At 41.7% G+C, this 18217-nt stretch overlaps 2 protein-coding genes across 2 annotated transcripts in view; one reads left to right on the top strand and one right to left on the bottom strand.

Moving 5' to 3' along the window:
- The window catches only part of TXLNB (taxilin beta), a 52513-nt gene that overhangs the window by 6398 nt on the left and 27898 nt on the right, over positions 1–18217 (bottom strand). Inside the window, exons 5-8 of the mRNA XM_054021434.1 lie at positions 17057–17251; positions 14634–14753; positions 10424–10498; positions 4006–4098 (exon numbers count right to left, since the gene is read on the bottom strand). Of these exons, the coding sequence (XP_053877409.1) occupies positions 4006–4098; positions 10424–10498; positions 14634–14753; positions 17057–17251 (483 nt within the window). The remainder of the gene's footprint in view (positions 1–4005; positions 4099–10423; positions 10499–14633; positions 14754–17056; positions 17252–18217) is intronic.
- Positions 1–18217, top strand: part of HECA (hdc homolog, cell cycle regulator) — a 99169-nt gene that overhangs the window by 66851 nt on the left and 14101 nt on the right. The gene's annotated exons all lie outside the window — the stretch shown is intronic.

Genomic DNA, 18217 nt, shown 5'->3' with positions numbered 1-18217 from the left:
AAATAGGAAAAATGTATTACATGGTTAAAAAATTATTATACATGTTAAAAATAGTTAAGGCTGTGAGGAAGGAAAGTTAATATTTCCCAAAGGAAATCTACGTGAAGAAAAGAGATACCCTGGTGCCATAGACTACACAAAATGGTTACTCTAATAGTAATGGCCAGTTTCTAAACTGAGCACTCAATTCTCTCTCACTTTCTGCTGCAAAGATTACTGTCTGCAGCCAATAGCAGTCTTACTAGTGTTTTAATGTGAACAAATACAAACACTTGATAGGGTGACTTTTGATTTTCTTAGAGCCCAATCCTATGAGAAAGCTAGTAGGGGAGAGGCTGTTCTAGGTTTGATTTTGACAAATAGGGAGGAACTGGTTGAGAATTTGAAAGTGGAAGGCAACTTGGGTGAAAGTGATCATGAAATGGTGGAGTTCATGATTCTAAGGAATGGTAGCTGTGAGAACAGCCAATAAAGACAATGGATTTCAAGAAGGCAGACTTTAGCAAACTCAGGGAGTTGGTAGGTAAAAGCAAGTCTAAGGGGAAAAACAATTGAAGACAGTTGGCAGTTTTTCAAAGAGACATTATTAAGGACACAAGAGCAAACTATCCCACTGCATAGGAAAGATAGGAAGTATGGCAAGAGACCACCCTGGCTTAAACAGGAGATCTTCAATGATCCCTGGCTTAAACAGGAGATCTTCAATGATCTAAAACTCAAAAAAGAGTCCTACAAAAAGTGGAAATGCGGTCAATTTACAAAGGATGAATAAAAACAAATAACACAAGTATGTAGGGACAAAATTAGAAAAGCCAAGGCACAAAATGAGATCAAACTAGCTAGGGACATAAAAGGAAACAAGAAAACATTCTACAAATATATTAGAAGCAAGAGGAAGACCGAGGATGGAGTAGTGCCATTACTCAATGAGGAGGGGAAGACAATAACAGAAAATGTGGAAATGGCAGAGGTGCTTAATGACTTCTTTGTTTCAGTTTTCACCAAGAAGGTTGGTGGCAATTGGATGTCAACATAGTGAATGCCAGTGAAAATGAGGTAGGATCAAGTATCAGGGGGTAGCCGTGTTAGTCTGTATCTACAAAAACAACAAGGAGTCTGGTGGCACCTTAAAGACTAACAGATTTATTTGGGCATAAGCTTTCGTGAGTAAAAACCTCACTTCTTCGGATGCGAAGTGAGGTTTTTACTCACGAAAGCTTATGCCCAAATAAATCTGTTAGTCTTTAAGGTGCCACCAGACTCCTTGTTGTTTTTGAGGTAGGATCAGAGGCTAAAATAGAGAAAGAACAAGTCAAAAATTACTTAAACAAGTTAGATGTCTTCAAATCACCAGACGCTGACTGAGGAGATATCTGAGCCATTAATAATTATCTTTGAAAAGTCATGGAAGACGGGAGACATTCCAGAAGACTGGAAAAGGTCAAATATAGTGCCAATCTATAAAAAGGGAAATAAGGAGAACCCGGGGAATTACAGACCAGTCAGCTTAACTTCTGTACCCGGAAAGATAATGGAGCAAATAATTAAGCAATCAATTTGCAAACACCTAGAAGATAATAAGGTGATAAATAACAGTCAGCATGGATTTGTCAAGAACATATGGTGTCAAACCAACCTGATAGCTTTCTTTGACAGGGTAACAAGCCCTGTGGATGGGGGGAAGTGGTAGATGTGGTATATCTTGATTTTAGTAAAGCTTTTGATACTGTCTCGTATGACCTTCTCATAACAAACTAGGGAAATGCAACCTAGGTGGAGCTACTATATGTGGGTGCATAACTGGTTGGAAAATCATTCCCAGAGAGTAGTTATCCACGGTTCACAGTCATGCTGGAAGGGCATAACGAGTGGGGTCCCACAGGGATCGGTTCTGGGTCCGGTTCTGTTCAATATCTTCATCCATGATTTAGATAATGGCATAGAGAGTACACTTATAAAGTTTGCGGACGATAGCAAGCTGGGAGAGGTTGCAAGTGCTTTGAAGGATAGGATTAAAATTCAAAATGATCTGGACAAACTGGAGAAATGGTCTGAAGTAAATAGGATGAAATTTAATAAGGACAAATGCAAAGTACTCCACTTAGGAAGGAACAATCAGTTGCACACATACAAGATGGGAAATGACTGCCTAGAAGGTGTACTGCGGAAAGGGATCTGGGGGTCACAGTGGATCACAAGCTAAATATGAATCAACAGTATAACCTGTTGCAAAAAAAGCAAACGTAATTCTGCAATGTATTAGCAGGAGTATTGTAAGCAAGACACGAGAAGTAATTCTTCCACTCTACTCCGCGCTGATTAGGCCTCAACTGGAGTATTGTGTCCAGTTCTGGGTGCCACATTTCAGGAAAGATGTGGACAAATTGGAGAAAGTCCAGAGAAGAGCAACAAAAATGATTATAGGTCTAGAAAACATGACCTATGAGGGAAGATTGAAAAAATTGGGTTTGTTTAGTCTGGAGAAGAGAAGACTGAGAGGGGACATGATAACAGTTTTCAACTACATAAAAGGGAGAAAAATTGTTCTTTTTAACCTCTGAGGATAGGACAAGAAGGAATGGGCTTAATTGCAGCAATCCCCATCCTTAGAGGTTTTTAAGAACAGGTTGGACAAACACCTGTCAGGGATGGTCTAGATAATACTTAGTCCTGCCTTGAGTGCAGGGGACTGGACTAGATGCCCTGTCAAGGTCCCATCCAGTTCTATGATTCTATGAGGTACTGAGTGCTGCTAGCTCTCCCCGAAGTCACTTGTCACCGCTTGGGATGACTGAAATGCTCACAGAAGCAAAGCCCCTGGTGGTTGCATTACTAAATTCACAATGAATTTTCTGGCATTTGGCAGGGATTCTTTCTCCCTCCTTTTCAGTCTAAGATTTCCCCACTTGAGGTCCTGCTCAGGAGTAGACTGTGCTTTCCCCTGAACAGGAGAGGAGAAGGAATGGGGATTCTTTCCCTTTGTGCACTCCTGCACTGGTCCAGACACGAACTCCTGAGCATGCTCCTGCTTCCCCCTGGAGTGCAAACCATCACAAAATGGGCACAGGGAAGAGGTGGGGCCATGCCCTTGCCCTTTGCCCAGACTGCAGGGTTTGGCTGGCTATTCTAAGGTGAGCAGGTGCAGTATGTGTCTCCCGAGGCACAACTCCTAGTGGAGCACCTTCTGGGACGATCACCTCTGCACTGTTCTCAGAACAGGCCAATAGCTAAATACCACAATCTTCCCTTCAGTCTTTACTCAGACCTCACTCCCACTTAAGATAACTAGAGCTCTTCTCAATCAGGACCTCAGAATTTTGAGACCCTGGAACATGAAAATTAAGGGCTAGATTCTCTCTTGTGTTGCACTTTGTGTAGTCATTTAAACCACTAGTGCAAAGTGGGGGGACAACTCTGACTAGGTAGCATTTTAAACTCCCTTGGCAGTGGGGTGAATGGCTGCATAAAGTGCAGGGCAACAGTGAATTGTGCCTTAAATATTTATGCCAACACTAAACATTTTATGCCAATTCATAAATGGTATTGAATGGCCATCATATGAGCCATTAGGTTAGATTGTAAGTAGCTCATTGATTATATTTCTTTATTCTTTCACACAATTGTTATTTCTTTGCTGGAGAAGAGAGTGAAAGCTTTAACTTCCAGTGCTAAGACACAATGGGCCAGATTGTAAACTGGCGTAGGTCTATTACATCAGCTGAAGAGCTGATCCTATAAGTTTCTGTGAAGAGGAGATTGTGGGTCTCTTTTTCTATTAGACATTATATCAGTTGACAGAAATCAGAAATGTTCACAAAGTATCAAAACAATATTGCAATATGTTTGGTCTTCCTGAGCCCAACTCACATCCCACTCAAACTTGGACTAGTTTGTTTCACCCAAGCATACAGAAATGTCCCAATCCAAAGATAAATGATCGCAAAGGAGAATCATGTGTATCAAATTGGAAAGTGTCAGATTTTAGAAATGATATGTGCTACTCACTTTCTCCATCTCCTGTTTGAAACTGGCGAACACCTCATTGCTTTTTGTCAGTGTTTTCTGAAATTCTTCAAACCTTTCAGAATAGAGAGTGAGCTACGTACACAGGAACAAACAGATCAGTTTCAGAAGCTCCATGCGGGCAAATTGAATGAATATACACCTTATTTTAATGTTAATTAAATGAAAAGGGAATCACAATGATTCAATAATAATCCTTTTGTGCTTGCAGAGCAGCTTTCAAAGCATCACATTAGTGAACTTAGCCTCACTACACCCTGATGAGGTTGGGAACTATATTATCCCTATATTAGAGAGGAATAAAATGAGGAAGAGCAGAAAGATTGAGGCCAATATTTTCAAAAGGATGTGGGAACTGTGAGTGCTCAGCATTCTGAATATCAGGCTCAAAGTGGCATGTGGGTACTCAAAAATTGGAAGAACTCCAAATAAGTAGCTACTTGAAAAATGTTGACCTACTTGGCTTTCCTCAGGGCTGACGGGCAGCGAGTAGTAAAACCTAGTAAAGAACCCAAGGGCTCAGAGTCCTAACTGCAATGCCTTCCAAAATGTCAAGTGTGGCCTGGGCAGTTTAAGAAGCATTTGTAAGAAAAGCATAGTAGACCCGTGTCAGCCGGGAACCTCAGTTGGCAGCAGCTTGTCCCAAAGTGACACATTTCCTGCCCATTTCCATCTTTTCCTTCCCTTCCTTTATCAGACTTCCCTATTTTTATCCGTGTGTTTGTGTCTCCTCCTTCACTCTCCTCCATTTATCTCACTTTTTATCCTCTCTCCCAATTCCTCTTGCTTCTTTTTCTCTCTCTTCACTTTTCCTATTTTAAATCTTTTCCCTTTCTCTCCTTTCCTTTTTACCCTTCCTTTTTCCTTTTCTCCGAGTCTTGTTTCTTGTCCTTCTCACTTTGTGCTCTTTTGATTTATTTCCTCTCTCCTCCCTACACCTTTATGTTCTCTGGTTGCTTTCCCCTTTCCTGCACCCCCTAGCCGGGCTCCTCTCACTACTCAACTCCCTGACGCCACCTGCTGTGCCACTTCACAGGGAAGCAGCAGAGTGAATTGAGACGGAATCTAGTCAGCTTTACTTTGTAGCTTGTACATGGAGTGGAGCTGCAGGCAGGGCCAGCAAAAACAGAGTAGCAAGGTCTCTTGTCAATTTCACTTTGCTGTTCACACATGAGGGTGGGCAACAAAGCAGGAGAAAAGTGTTATTACCATGTGCCAGCAGTTAGGGTCCATATTTCATTATTAATCTGCTTTTACTATCCTTGAAAAAGTACATCTGAAATGAGTAATGCCACATTTTTTAGAGCTGGCCTCTGACTTTGCAGGTATGTCTACACAGCAGTGTAAGCCCAGGATTTGAACTCAGGCTTAACTCTAGCCCCACTTTTGCCAAATACAAATCACACTAATCCAGGGCTTGGAGCCAGGGTCCCAGAACCCTATGGGGGTGAAGGGTCTGAGCCTGAGTCAAGCTGGGACCCAGAGTTCTAGCCCTTTTGCTTTGCAGTTTAGACACAGCCCTACTGGACTCATGCTCTAGGAGTCCACCAAAAGTATCCCACAATCCCATAGACTGATTTTCTTTGTCCTCTGGACAGTCAATTGGTGGACAGTCAAGTGTTCTCACACTGCACCATGAACAGAGGGCTAGAGCAGCCACATTTTGGGATGGTGCTAGGAAGTCTGGGTTTTGGGTGGTTGGACTCAGGCCCACATAATGCAGTGTAGATTCTAGACTCCCAGGTTGGGACCCAGGATTCAACAATTCCTAAACTAGGATTAAAGTTGAATGTAGATGCCCAGACCTAGGCATCTTTATTAACCTAGGGTCTGCTAACTCAAGTTCTACTAATCCTGGGCTTACATTGCAGTGTAGACATACCTGCATGATTCAATATTTGGATGACCATCTTGGCTCAAACTTGTGAACCCAAAAATAGAGGCACCCCAAATCAGGAAACATTCTTGAAAATTTTGGCCTGTCTAAAGTTAATTTTCCTGTAAGAATTACTTAGGTTCTGTTCTCTTCCCCTTTTCCATAATGGGAAAGCAGTTTCCTACTAAAACTTCAAAGAAATACATGATGTAAAAAGATAAATTATATTTATCTACACTTCTGGACAAAAGAAAAGCAGATGATATTGAAATGTTACATTCTGATTCCACAGCAGCACCCAGGAATGTTCAGCCAAGAAGACAGTTCAGCTGTCCAGCTTGACAGCTCTTCTTAGCAAAAGAGTTTGGCATAACACACAATTTCCAAGGCAGGGTAGTCCAATATGCAACCTAAAGTTCAGAAGCAGCCTGCAGAATTTAAACATGTGGCCAGAGGCTGACCTCTCCTGTACCTGCAGAGAGATGACTAAGTCAACTAACTAAAAGCTTTCGGTTTGGTTGGTACCAACAACAAACAATTTCTACTTAGCTATCAAGGAAGAGACAAAACATAACCAAATGCTATTTATAGTTGTGTGCATTTAGTTTTGATTTTAAACCTATGTAAAATTTATATTCAGATTACTTGTGGCTCTGGCAAGTGGTCATGGAGACCTTTAGTATTTGCAAATGTTTGATTTTTTTAATGGTGTGAGCTCCCACAATTCAAATGGGAACTGTGAGTCTTCTGAGTATCATGCCCTTGGGATCTGATGGATGGTTTAAGGATGGATGTCTACACTGCACAGTTAATCGAGGCTCTTACATAGGTTTTAGCCTTAACCCTCCTACTGTCCACACACAAAAACTCTGACATGGGCTTGGAGATGCTTTAAGCACAGGCTAGCTTACCTATCTGGGATGCTCAGACTGGAACCCACCCAATTTACAGTGAGGATCAGGCAAAATCATACAAGTGCCAATAGTCTTCCAAAGTCCTTCTCACAATTCCTCCCAAATGACAGACAAGTTCTCTTGCAATTGGCCTAGTTGGCTGGGAAAGAATCCTAAAACATCTTGGCACAAAGAACCACAGGCTATGTCCCCAGACACACCCGGCTGAGTGCAGAAAACAGGGAGCACACAGTAACATGGGGAGGGCTGTGCAGTGGGGATGATTGCACCCTGGCTAAAGTAACCTGAATGGTCAAATTTAGGTGCCAGTCACTTGGGTTAATGATGCAGTGTAGACCGAGCTGTTAATCAGATGCTTAACAATACTAATACTGTTGTAACAATACTATATAGGGCACTAGACTGGGAGTCAGGAGACTTTGGTTCTAATCTTAGCTCTGCTGCTGTCTTGAGCATGTCACTGTACCTCTGTTTCCCGGCCACCCTTTGTCTTGTTTATTTAGATGATAAGCCCTTTGGGGTAGGGACTATCTCTCACTAAGGGTACATTGACACTTGAGCTGCGGGATGTAATTTCCAGCTTGGGTAGATGTATGCAGGCTAGCTTTGATCGAGCTAACATGCCAAAAATGTACTTGTAGCTACAGAGACAGGTTAGCTGCCCTAAGTACAGTCCAACAAGGGACCCTGGGTACTCATTTGGGTGGCGAGCCCCTCACACTGCTTGCGCTGCCAGAGCTACCCTTGGGTTTTTCGAGTTTGCTAGCTAGATCAGAACTAGCACATGTATATCTACCTCAGCTGGAACTCCCCCCCTCCCCACCCAGTTAGACTAGTCGTACCCTATGTGATTGTACAATGACTAGTACGGACGTTGGCTCAGGCCTCTACGCAGTACCATAACACAAATAATAATCATTCATATTGTACCTGAGTACACACAAGTAATAAACAAGTAAATGTGTTTTATAGTGCTAGGGTACATGCAGTAGGAGTTGTCTCTCCCCATGAGCATGTGCCATGTTCTCAGATTAGGGAGACAAAAACCACGTTACTGCATTGTGTGGTCCTATGGTTTCATTCAAATTCCTTCTGAGAGTGCACACCTGTGGTAAAAGAGGTATGAATTTGTAGGAATAGTGCTATAGGAAACAGAGGTATTTAACACCATATTGCTAATGAGGCTATTGATTGAGAAAAGAGTAGTGTGTTAAATTAACATGTCCCCAGTGTGATAGTGGCCTCTTTGTAATCTTTGGTTGATGAATGACAGGAAGGACTCATTAGTTCATCAAATTTTCTATATTCACTTTGATGTTTTATAGTCAATTTGTTCTCTGACACAGAAAATAATATAAATTAAAGGCCTCGGCTAACTTTTATCCTTCACTTTGTTTCAAAATACAAAGCTAAAAGAGCCAACACAAGCGACACGCCTGGAGAGGCTGTGTGTCATGCTGCTGAGTAGCACCACAGCCCCACCGTGGGCATGTTCTGTGAGCCAATGCCAAATGCCTTTAATCCTTTGGAGTGCAGAGTTCTCCAGCATAAGGAACACTGTACTGTTTAAGGGCCCGAGTCAGCAAAGTGCTAGCACCCTCAACTTCCATTCAATTCAGTGAGAGTTGAGGGTGCACAGCACCTCACAGGATCCTCCCTAGAAAATGGAGTGGTGTCTCTCACGTTATTTTTGCAGCATTCCCAATGGATGCAGTTGTCAAAGTGATGGAACTTCCACACCTGTGTCCCAGTCCAGCAGAACACTTAAGCACATGCTTAATTTAAGCATGTGAATAATCCCATTAAAATCAGGGCCTCAACCCCCAACTAAGGCAGTCCAAGAGAGTGGATTCCTTTATTACTATTATTACCACTTGAAATGCATGTTTAATATATTCTCTCATGTTCAATTTCATTAAACTGGCTAGTGAGGTCTGGCTGACATACAAAACTCTTTCTAGCTGAACATAAAGGCTTAATTAAAAACACTCAAAGAAAATTGGGGACTGACTCCTCAGGAGGCCTGTGAGGTCTGATTGGAGAACCTATCAAATTGAAGTCCATAAACAGTAGGTGCAGAATAAGTTTATTTAATATTTTTCAGTTTCTTCCCTGCTTATTTTAACCTTTGAAAAACTGCATAAAGAACCATATCCTTCTCACCTTGTTGACTGATGGCTAGACTGTCACAGCTCTTACTTGGCTGCACAGGGATGTTAGGTCACCCTACTTGGATTGTGAGTCTGACTACAGGGGTAGACCCGGATCTACACACCCAGTACTATGCACTGTGAGCAATTGGGCAGAGAGAAGGTGTGGAGTGGGAGGAGACCTGGCTTTGCTTCACCTTACTTGCAGGCCAGAATAGTTGGCAGGGTACAGAGCAGGGGATATGCACTCCATGAAAAGGGATAACTACCTTACTCCTCACCCAGAGGGAGTGAATTTGGATGCTCTGAGTCACAACGCCATCCCTGGGCTGCGCCTGGGAAGATGTTGCCCTTTACTGTGGGCAGATTATAAAATTACGTTCTAGCCCATAAGTAGCTCCCAAGTCACCGAGGCTCTGTCTACAACAGTCATTTTCCATAAAACTCCCCCCCATAGCTATAGCCTGTGCAATTTGCCTGGTGATTATAATAATGGAAGCACCAGTGCAGATGAAGTACTGAGCCATTGTCAAGTATCATTGTCACGGTTTTCACCACTGTGTTTGGCAGACCTGCTCTGAGCTCTCCAGGGATCTCCAGCAAGTGCTCTGAGGACTACAAGCATTTAACAGTGAATTCTTTCTGGGCTATAGTGTACTATAGGCTGGTTTAAAATTTCTACTAAATGGAGGTAATTCTCATTTAAATCCTAAAAGAAAATCATTATCTATGACAATTTCCATTAGGTATTTCCATAAGGCTAGAAAAATCTATTGCTATTTTCTCTTTTTGGTATACACATCATATGTATCCACATGTCAGGTCTGGTATTGTGTCACTCTGTGTGATGGAGTGACCGTTGTATGTTTTTGTATTAGTTGTATGTTATTTGGCTGCCATTGCATTTCACTCCAGCCTTATTTATGTGATAGTTTGTGTAATAAATTTCATTTTAATGTATTTTTCAAACACTGTTTTATGCCCTGTTCAGCAGAAAGCACAAAAGGCCCATTTGTACAAGCACTCTGTGCTTGGAACTCCCATGGAAGTTAATGAGAATTCTGCGTTCAGGCCGGATTCCAGCAAAGCACTTAAGGACGTGCTTAACAACTGACTTCACTGTGACTCATGTGCTTAAAGTTAAGTATGTGCTTCAGTGCTTTGCTGGACTGGAGCCTCAGAGGGCGTGTAGGTCTCGGCTGAGAAAGAGTCATGGTGAGTATACTGGTATGGGCATCCAACGTTATTACAGCATAAAGCTTTGTGGCTCAGTATTGTATGCACATGCAAACACTTCAGTGTGGTGCACTGTTCTACTACAGGCGTGAATATAGCCTGATTCCATTAGTACAGTGTAGGCTTAGGGGGAATACATACAAAGCTTTTGGAATACTTTACCTGGAATGTGGTGCGTGGACTAAAAATGGGCAAACAAAGGCACACCATGCAATCAACTTCACCTGGGCCTGTAGTACAGTCTCCTGTTCCTTCAACATTTTTGCCTGGAGCTTCCATTCTGCAGCTTGAGTCAGTAGCTGTGTGTAGAGCAACAGAGAGAAAATAGTTGTTTCTGTGCCTTTGCAATGATAAAGCAGTACAACTACTTTACATTAGCATCTTTGGAAATAGCTGGTATAAATTCTAGTCATGTGCTGCACAAAGAGTCTATCTAGATTGGGGCCATTAGCATGAGTTTGAAAATTGTGGGATGGGGATTCAGTGAAAAAAACCTGGGATTTCAAAAATAGTTGGGGTAGAAGCTCCTATACGTTGTATATAATGTGGCCATCCAGCACCTAAGGAAATATACCTGTATATCCTTTACTCAGCCAGTTGGGTAAAATTCCATTGACTTTAATGGATTCAGGATTTCAATGTTTAGATCATTTTGGCTAGGATCCCAAGTTCTGGCCAAGGTCAATTTAATAGTCAGTGATAGATAGATATATAATCCAAGGGATCGTTTGGAAGGCCACCCAGCATGAAGAGATGGTGTGGATGAATGTTAGTTAGATGGGCTCTAATTTCTGAATCACTTGAGGAAGTATGTAAAAAACATATGTGAAGAATACTTAATTGTGTTAACATTTGCATGCTGCGCTGGATTTTCAAGTCCAGGTCTCCCTTTTTGGCACCTACATGATTGCTTCTTGAGGAATTACAGGTTGGTTGGGTCTAATGGTTTGAAACAAAACTTTGAAAAGCCTCAGGGCCATTTGGTGTCCAGGCCAGTCATTAATTCCCAAAACTGCCTGGGCTTTGATCTTTATTTCTTAAATTTTCATAAGGGTCACCTTGACAGGCATCCTGGCTAGGATGATGAAGAGACCCCAGGTCAGACCTATAGGTCCCCTGCTACAACAAAACAGAGTTAAAATGAAGCAGAAAAAGTAGTATTTTTGGACAATAATGAAATCCTTCCCACATATTATCACACTGCACTATTTCTGCAGCTTGTTAAAATCCAGGAGTTAATAAACTTTTCTGTAACACAAACAAACCACAGAGTGGCTACACAAATTAATGTGCAGTCTTAGGCAGCCCGAGATAATCTGCAAAAAACAAACTGGTAGACACTGAATCATGAAAACTAGTATTTGTATTGATAAAATGTGAAGTGATAACAAGGTCGGACTCAACTCAGAGACCAATTCATAATAAACATATTTAATGCAATGTTTAGAAAAATTATGTTGTTATTTGGTATTTGTGTTATGGTAGTGGCCTGAGACCCCAGTCAGGACCAGGCAGGCTCCATTGTGGTATGCATTATAAACACAGAGTAAAGGACAGTCTCTGTGCCTAACGGTTTACAATCTGTTTTAAGGCAAGGTGTAACAAGAAGTATTATAGGCTAGATTTTCAAATCTAGGCTCTCCTTTTTGCACCCACAGATTTGCAAATTCATGTAAACTATATGTTCAAGTACCTGACTGTGCCTTCAAATCAGGCACTTAGAAGTCTAATATGACCTAAATTACACCTGCAATTAATTGCAGATCCAACATTGTATTGCAAGTAATGACAATTGATGGCACATTGGGGTGTCAAAGCAACACCAACCAAATGTAGGATGATGGAGAAAATCTACCGTAGGCCATTGAAGCCGTGTGCTAACACATCCTCAGGTTGTGCTAACCGCTAAAGAAGCACACATAGTACTAAATGTTACATTTTTACTAGAGGATCACACTCTTCATTGCTTCTATAGGCCAAGCCTTACAGCCCACGAGAGAGAGCAGTGTCTGAAGGGGCTGCCTGTGACGTGTCAGCATCAGCAGGGGCTGTCAGAGCGATTCCGCCACCTGCAGCACCAAGTGGGCATGCGGTGGGCCTGATTTTCCTCTCACAGTGGAAATCGGGCTTTTCCACTTTCACCAAGATGATTAGGGCTCTGCCCATTGATACCTAGAACACTTCTGGGCATTTTAGAATTGATCGGCTGCAGTGTTCAAAAGTTATTATGTTACAGACAACCTCCAGTGAGCTGAGTGTGGGGCCTTGCAGGCTCGGTCAATTAGACAATTTTTATTAGGTGACTAACTTGTTTTCTCAATTGGTACTTATATTAAATAAATCCTGGCCCTGCTGCCTGACCTCAATAGCTGGGCTGAGTGATCAAGATTTTGGGGGGAAGTTAGAGGAGAAGGAATCCACTGGAGAAACCTGCTTCACAATACTGCATGCAGTACAGTGCCACGTTTGCTCGAAGCACTGGCACTTTGAATTTCAGGGTTTGTTTAATATTCAGTGGGTACGTTCCTAAGAAGCAAGAGCACATTTTAAAAATATCACTGCACAAATGTCCCTCCTTGTACATTTTTGTAGATCCCGTAGCTCTTGCTGAGTGAGGTAAAGAGGTTTTGTGCTGGGGCAAGTAAATCATGTATGGTGTTGAAGTTAAGACAAAAAAATTATAATTCAAAGACTAATTAGATAACTATAAGAATAAAAACACTTTATTAAAAAATAGCTTGAAAAAGCTAAAAACCTGAGGCAAAACTGATGGGGAGAGCTCTGCAAAATGGTACATAGAGAGTTGTAAGATAGTTCTGTCCCTGAAAGACTTTTCCAGAAAGTGCTGTCTGTGATTGAAGTTTGCCCTTCTATACTACTGAGCTCATCCTAAGAGGGCTGCATCATAAATGCCTTAATTACATATATTTTAATAGCATGTTGCCTTGAACTCAGTAGTGTGCAAGATGATTCAGATGGAGGACAAGTATAGTCCTGTAGTCTGGATACCGGACTGTGAATGATGAATTCCAGTGTACTGATCCTACTCTGACACTGACTCATCACATGGCTTTGGGCCAGTCACTCATAGGTGCCGGCTTCCTCTGGTGCTCAGACCCCTGCTCCACCCCAGACTACATCCCCACCCAACCCCTTCCCCCAACTCCCACTCCTGTCCCGCCTCTTCCCGCCCCCACTCCACCCCAGGCCCTGCACCCATCCCATCCCTTCTCCCAAACCCCCACGCCCGCCTGCCCACTTCTGCCCCCTCCCCACAGCGTGTCCCATCCCCTCTCCTCCCCCTCCCTCCCAGAGCCTCCAGCATGCTGTGAAACAGCTGATCGTTGTGGGTGGTAGGCGCCTGGAGGTAGGGGCAGGCGCTGATCGGTGGGGCAGCAGGCGGGCAGGAGGTGCTGGGGGGGAGGGAGAAGATGGCTGCCCGCGGGTGCTAAGCACCCACCAATTTTTTTCCATGGGTGCTCCAACCCACAGAGTCAGCACCTATACAGTCACTTAACTTCTTTGACTGAGTTTGGGCTGTATTATTACCAAGTGGTGGATTACCAAGTGGTAATAATACATACTTGCCTACCTCAAAGGCAGGCTGCAAGCATTAATTCAGTTAATGTTCATAAAATTATTTAAGCATAAGTATGTATTATTATACGCCCATCCTTTATGATTTTATAGCTAATTGAACCATTTCTTGAACTTACTCTTTCGTAGGTGCTAGTCATACAGGAGAATTGCAAAGAAAATTCCCCTCTCTTGAAAACCATGTACAAAGAATATTGATTTTTCACTACTTCATGAAAACACGGAAATAAGTCCATATAGTCTGGCTAAAATACTTTTGGAGAAAGGTTTTCTAGACAGAGTCAGCAGAGGTGACAACTCTGGGCCTCACATTCTGAGAGGGACAGCACCTCAAGGGGTTCCACTTTCAGCACCTGTTGATTTGACTACTGGATGATACACTCGAAACTCCTTCATTGGCTTTTCTGCTCACCACTGCCTGCAACCTCTACTGGAGACACCTTCTACCCTTTCAGATTAGCAGCTGGGCCCAATTGGAATTCAGGAACATTCAGGGGGATCATCAGAGCCCTATGGGGAAATGTCTTTGGCAGGGATTGATGGGGATTGGTGCTTTAGGACTGGTAGCATGATCTGGCCCCATGACTGATGAATTAGCCACGCACTAAGAAAAGATGGCAATCTGGCAGCCCTGGAGGCTGCATTCCTGTATCTATAGTACAGTCATACCAAAGGCAACAGCCGTGAAAGTTTCCCTCACACTGCCCTGTCACTGTATCACAACTCAGACCAGCAAAGCCAATTATAGTGGTGAAACGGTATTCAGGGGTGATTTGGGCCCATCTTTTATCTAAAGACAGACAGACAAATAAGCAGACAGATTAGATAGATAAGTACGTATTCCTTTTCTCGTTCATGTCGCTCCTCTGCTTCTTTCATCATTTCCTGTGACTGCTCCAACTTGGCATCCACCAGTTTCTGTTGAAGTTCTCTGTGCTTAAATATTTTATCAAGTTGCTGCAAGAAAACAAACTCTGCTGTGCTGAAGTTGCGGATGTAGTGACATACACACACCTCATGCTCACACACGTATGGCTGCCTACTAGAACAAGCATAAAGGCCAAAATACTGCAAATGGCTAGAGCCCTGCAAATCCATGGATATCTACTTTATATCTGCGGATGTGGATGCAGATGTGGTTGTATTGCTTACAATCTTTGTAGATCACCTATAGGATGCAGATCCAATTTTTGTATCTGAGAAGGGCTCTACAAATGGAAACCCCAAATATTCCCAGCCTATTGCAGTTATTAGAAAACAATAGTTCTTGTCATAAGAACAAATTGTACCAGAATTTACTCTAGAAGTGAAACCAAGTTTGTATTAGTTTAAATTTATAATAACAAAAAAGTCCTGGGGACCTTTTCCAATACTGTGCATTAGAATGTACAATATCTACATATAAACTCATTAGTATAATCAAAAAGATTACTCATATCTCAAATGATTGCTCATTAGATCATGAACATGCATAACACAGTTTATTGGTGCTGTTAACTGGTCAAGATTTTGACAGATGGAGCATATTAGGTTCAAACATCAAAGCCAATTGATCCTATAAAGTGAAAACAGAGATTTTAGGCCCCAACCCTGCAAATAGTTCAGTGTGGGTGCAGGGATTCATCTGGACAGAGCTCTAAACAGGATCGGGCCCTTTGGGCTTCAGTCTGCAAGGTGCTGAGCATTCTGGCCTGACACAACAAAGTACTTGAGGACATGCTTAAGTTTAAGCATATGAGCTGTCTTGCTGAGGCAATGGGACTACACACACACACATGTAAAGTTCAGCACGTGCTTCAGTACTTTACTGGATCAGGCCAGAGTGCTCAGCACTTCGTGGGGTTGAGCCCTTATTGACCATTGTTTCCTCCTGGTACTTACTTGTGTTCTAGCTCAACCACATAATATGGGTTTGATGCAGAAATTATTGGGTGAAATATACAGGAGGTCAGACTAGATAATCTCATGGTGCTTCTGGCCTTCGAATCTATGACTCTATAGCAGCCTCTCCCAAAAGAAATATCATCAATGGCCCACCTCACTCTTGCTGTGTTGAGTAAATCATTAGAGCTGGTTGGGAATTTTCCAATGTAACTTTTTTGTATGTAGGAAAATGCCGATTTATGAAACCAAAACTGTCCACAGGAAAGGGTTGCTTTCAACTAATTTCTCGATTTGAAAAAATTTTGAGAAAAAAGTTTTTAAATGGTCAAAAACATCCTGTTTTGACATTTTCTAATAGAAAACTTTTGTTTTATGGTTTGAAATGACTTTACATTTCAAAATTTTAGTTAATTTATTCTAAAAAAAGCTTAAAAATAAAGTCTAAATCTGAACAAAACATTTTGAAATTATGAATTGACATGATCCAAAAAATGTTTCAGATTGTTAGTTCATTAACATTATTAACATTTTAAATTTTTTGTTCTGATTTGGGTTGGGAAAAAATTCTGAATTCTTAATCTCTTATGCGAGGGGTTTATAAATCATGCCACATTTAGATAAAATTTCTTGTTACTTTGATAAAAACCATTAAAGTGCATGTATAGTTCATTCAGGGGATGATCTCATGTGAGATACAATAAGATTTTAAAATAATTAGATGAATGTGCTCAGTCCAAAGTGGGTCAGCATTTGAGACTGGAAGTACACAGTACTTATGTCACCTTTCCTTCTGTTTTTAGTGCATATATTTGGACTGAGAACCACAATGAACATACTAATTAACAATAAAATGTCCCAAAACGTCATGAGTTGAGATATTTACTAAAGCTGGGGAAAAAATCAGCATAGTTTGAAAATATAGGAGCTTTGTTGAAATTTTCTCAATAGCTCTAATATTTACTGAAGGGATAATATGCTATCTACAAAAACAACAAGGAGTCTGGTGGCACCTTAAAGACTAACAGATATCTATGCTATCTAGATATTTTTTTACTGCGGGTTTTATAGTGAAAGTCGTGTCTGCACACTAGAGTCTGTTCAGATGCCGAGCATCTCTGGTTTACATTTTTTATTAATCTGCAGCTGCCAGAGAAGGGTTGAAGCACTAACTTGCTTCTGATACAGTCTGGGTTAAACTGCAATGTGCTATTAAATCTTGACAATGTTATCCATGTTGCACATCACAGAAAAACCTCATGAAGAACAAAAATGACAGCAAATTGAGAGGATGGGGTGGTGTCAATATATCTAATCCTATGCACTTCAAAACCTGCCTCTCCCTTCCTCAAGGAGGCTGCATGCCTTAGTAGTCTCACCTCCTCTCTGAGTTCATACTGATCAATGATGCTTTTCAGTTTCTCGGCCAGCTCTGTGTTCTCCTGGCATAGTTTCATGTTCCTTTCACTTTGCTGCTCAATCTGAGTCTGGATATCACTCAGTGTGCCCTGGAAATGATTAGTGATCTCTTTTCTCTTCTCGTCTTCCTCCCGTGCCCGTTGAAGAGTTTCCTCCTGTTAAAAAGGTGGACAATGTGATAATTTAAATGGGTAACACAACAGCCAGCTTTAAAAAAAAGAAAAGAATTGGACTCATCTGAAGGTTTGCAGTTCTCTTTAGAGCTATGTCTTTCTTTCAAAAACCCTGGTAATGAGTGTGACTATAAATACATAGATTGGATTAGACAGTAGCGTTGAAAGAAAGGAGGAAAACAAGGACTTGCGTTTATACAGATTGAGTTAAAGGGAACTCTCAAACCAGAGCAGCTCGTTTATGAGAATGTTTATACAAAATATAAATATACTGATTCCCAATATTTCAGCATTACCTTTGCTATGAAAGAAGATATTTGGTAAAAAATGTTGCATCCAAACTGTTTTCTGATGGAAAATTGGGTTTTTGACAAAATCACCATGTTTGTTGGGAGGTGTTTGGTTTCTGTGGAAAGTTTCTGCTTTTAGTTGAAACCCCCAAAACCGAAAAGTTTTGGCCACAAACAAAAATGTTTGGTCTTCATTCAGCACCAATACCTGGATTTAAGGGGTTTCTCTCTCACAACCCAGCCTCTCCTGCTTCATCAAGTAGTAAATCAAACAGCTATACCAGGCTGTGTGTTGTACAGATACAGAAGTTTATTTGCCAACACAGAGCCAAATAATGGGAGTGTTGCCTGAGTAAGGATTGCCGGATTTTCCCCCCACTTCTCAGTGAAACTCTAGTTAGGATCTTTTTATGTGTAAGTGAATGTATCAGATGTCTGGATTCAGTGTTCTAGCACTGGGACTACAATTTTTTTTATTTCCTAGTTATTTGCTTCTAGGGGTATGTAATCCTGTTGTAACATTGTTGGTAGCCACTGTGACGGGTTGGATCACAGAAACCCCCTTGGGAGCTGCCACCCGATGTGCAAAGACTACCCCTGCTTCTGTTTTCCCTGCCAGCTCAGGACTCCAGCACCCTGTCTTGCTGAGCCAGACACT

The sequence above is a fragment of the Malaclemys terrapin genome, chromosome 3, assembly GCF_027887155.1.
Source record: "Malaclemys terrapin pileata isolate rMalTer1 chromosome 3, rMalTer1.hap1, whole genome shotgun sequence".
NCBI lineage: Eukaryota > Metazoa > Chordata > Testudines > Emydidae > Malaclemys > Malaclemys terrapin.
This window is presented reverse-complemented; position numbering and strand designations above follow the sequence as displayed.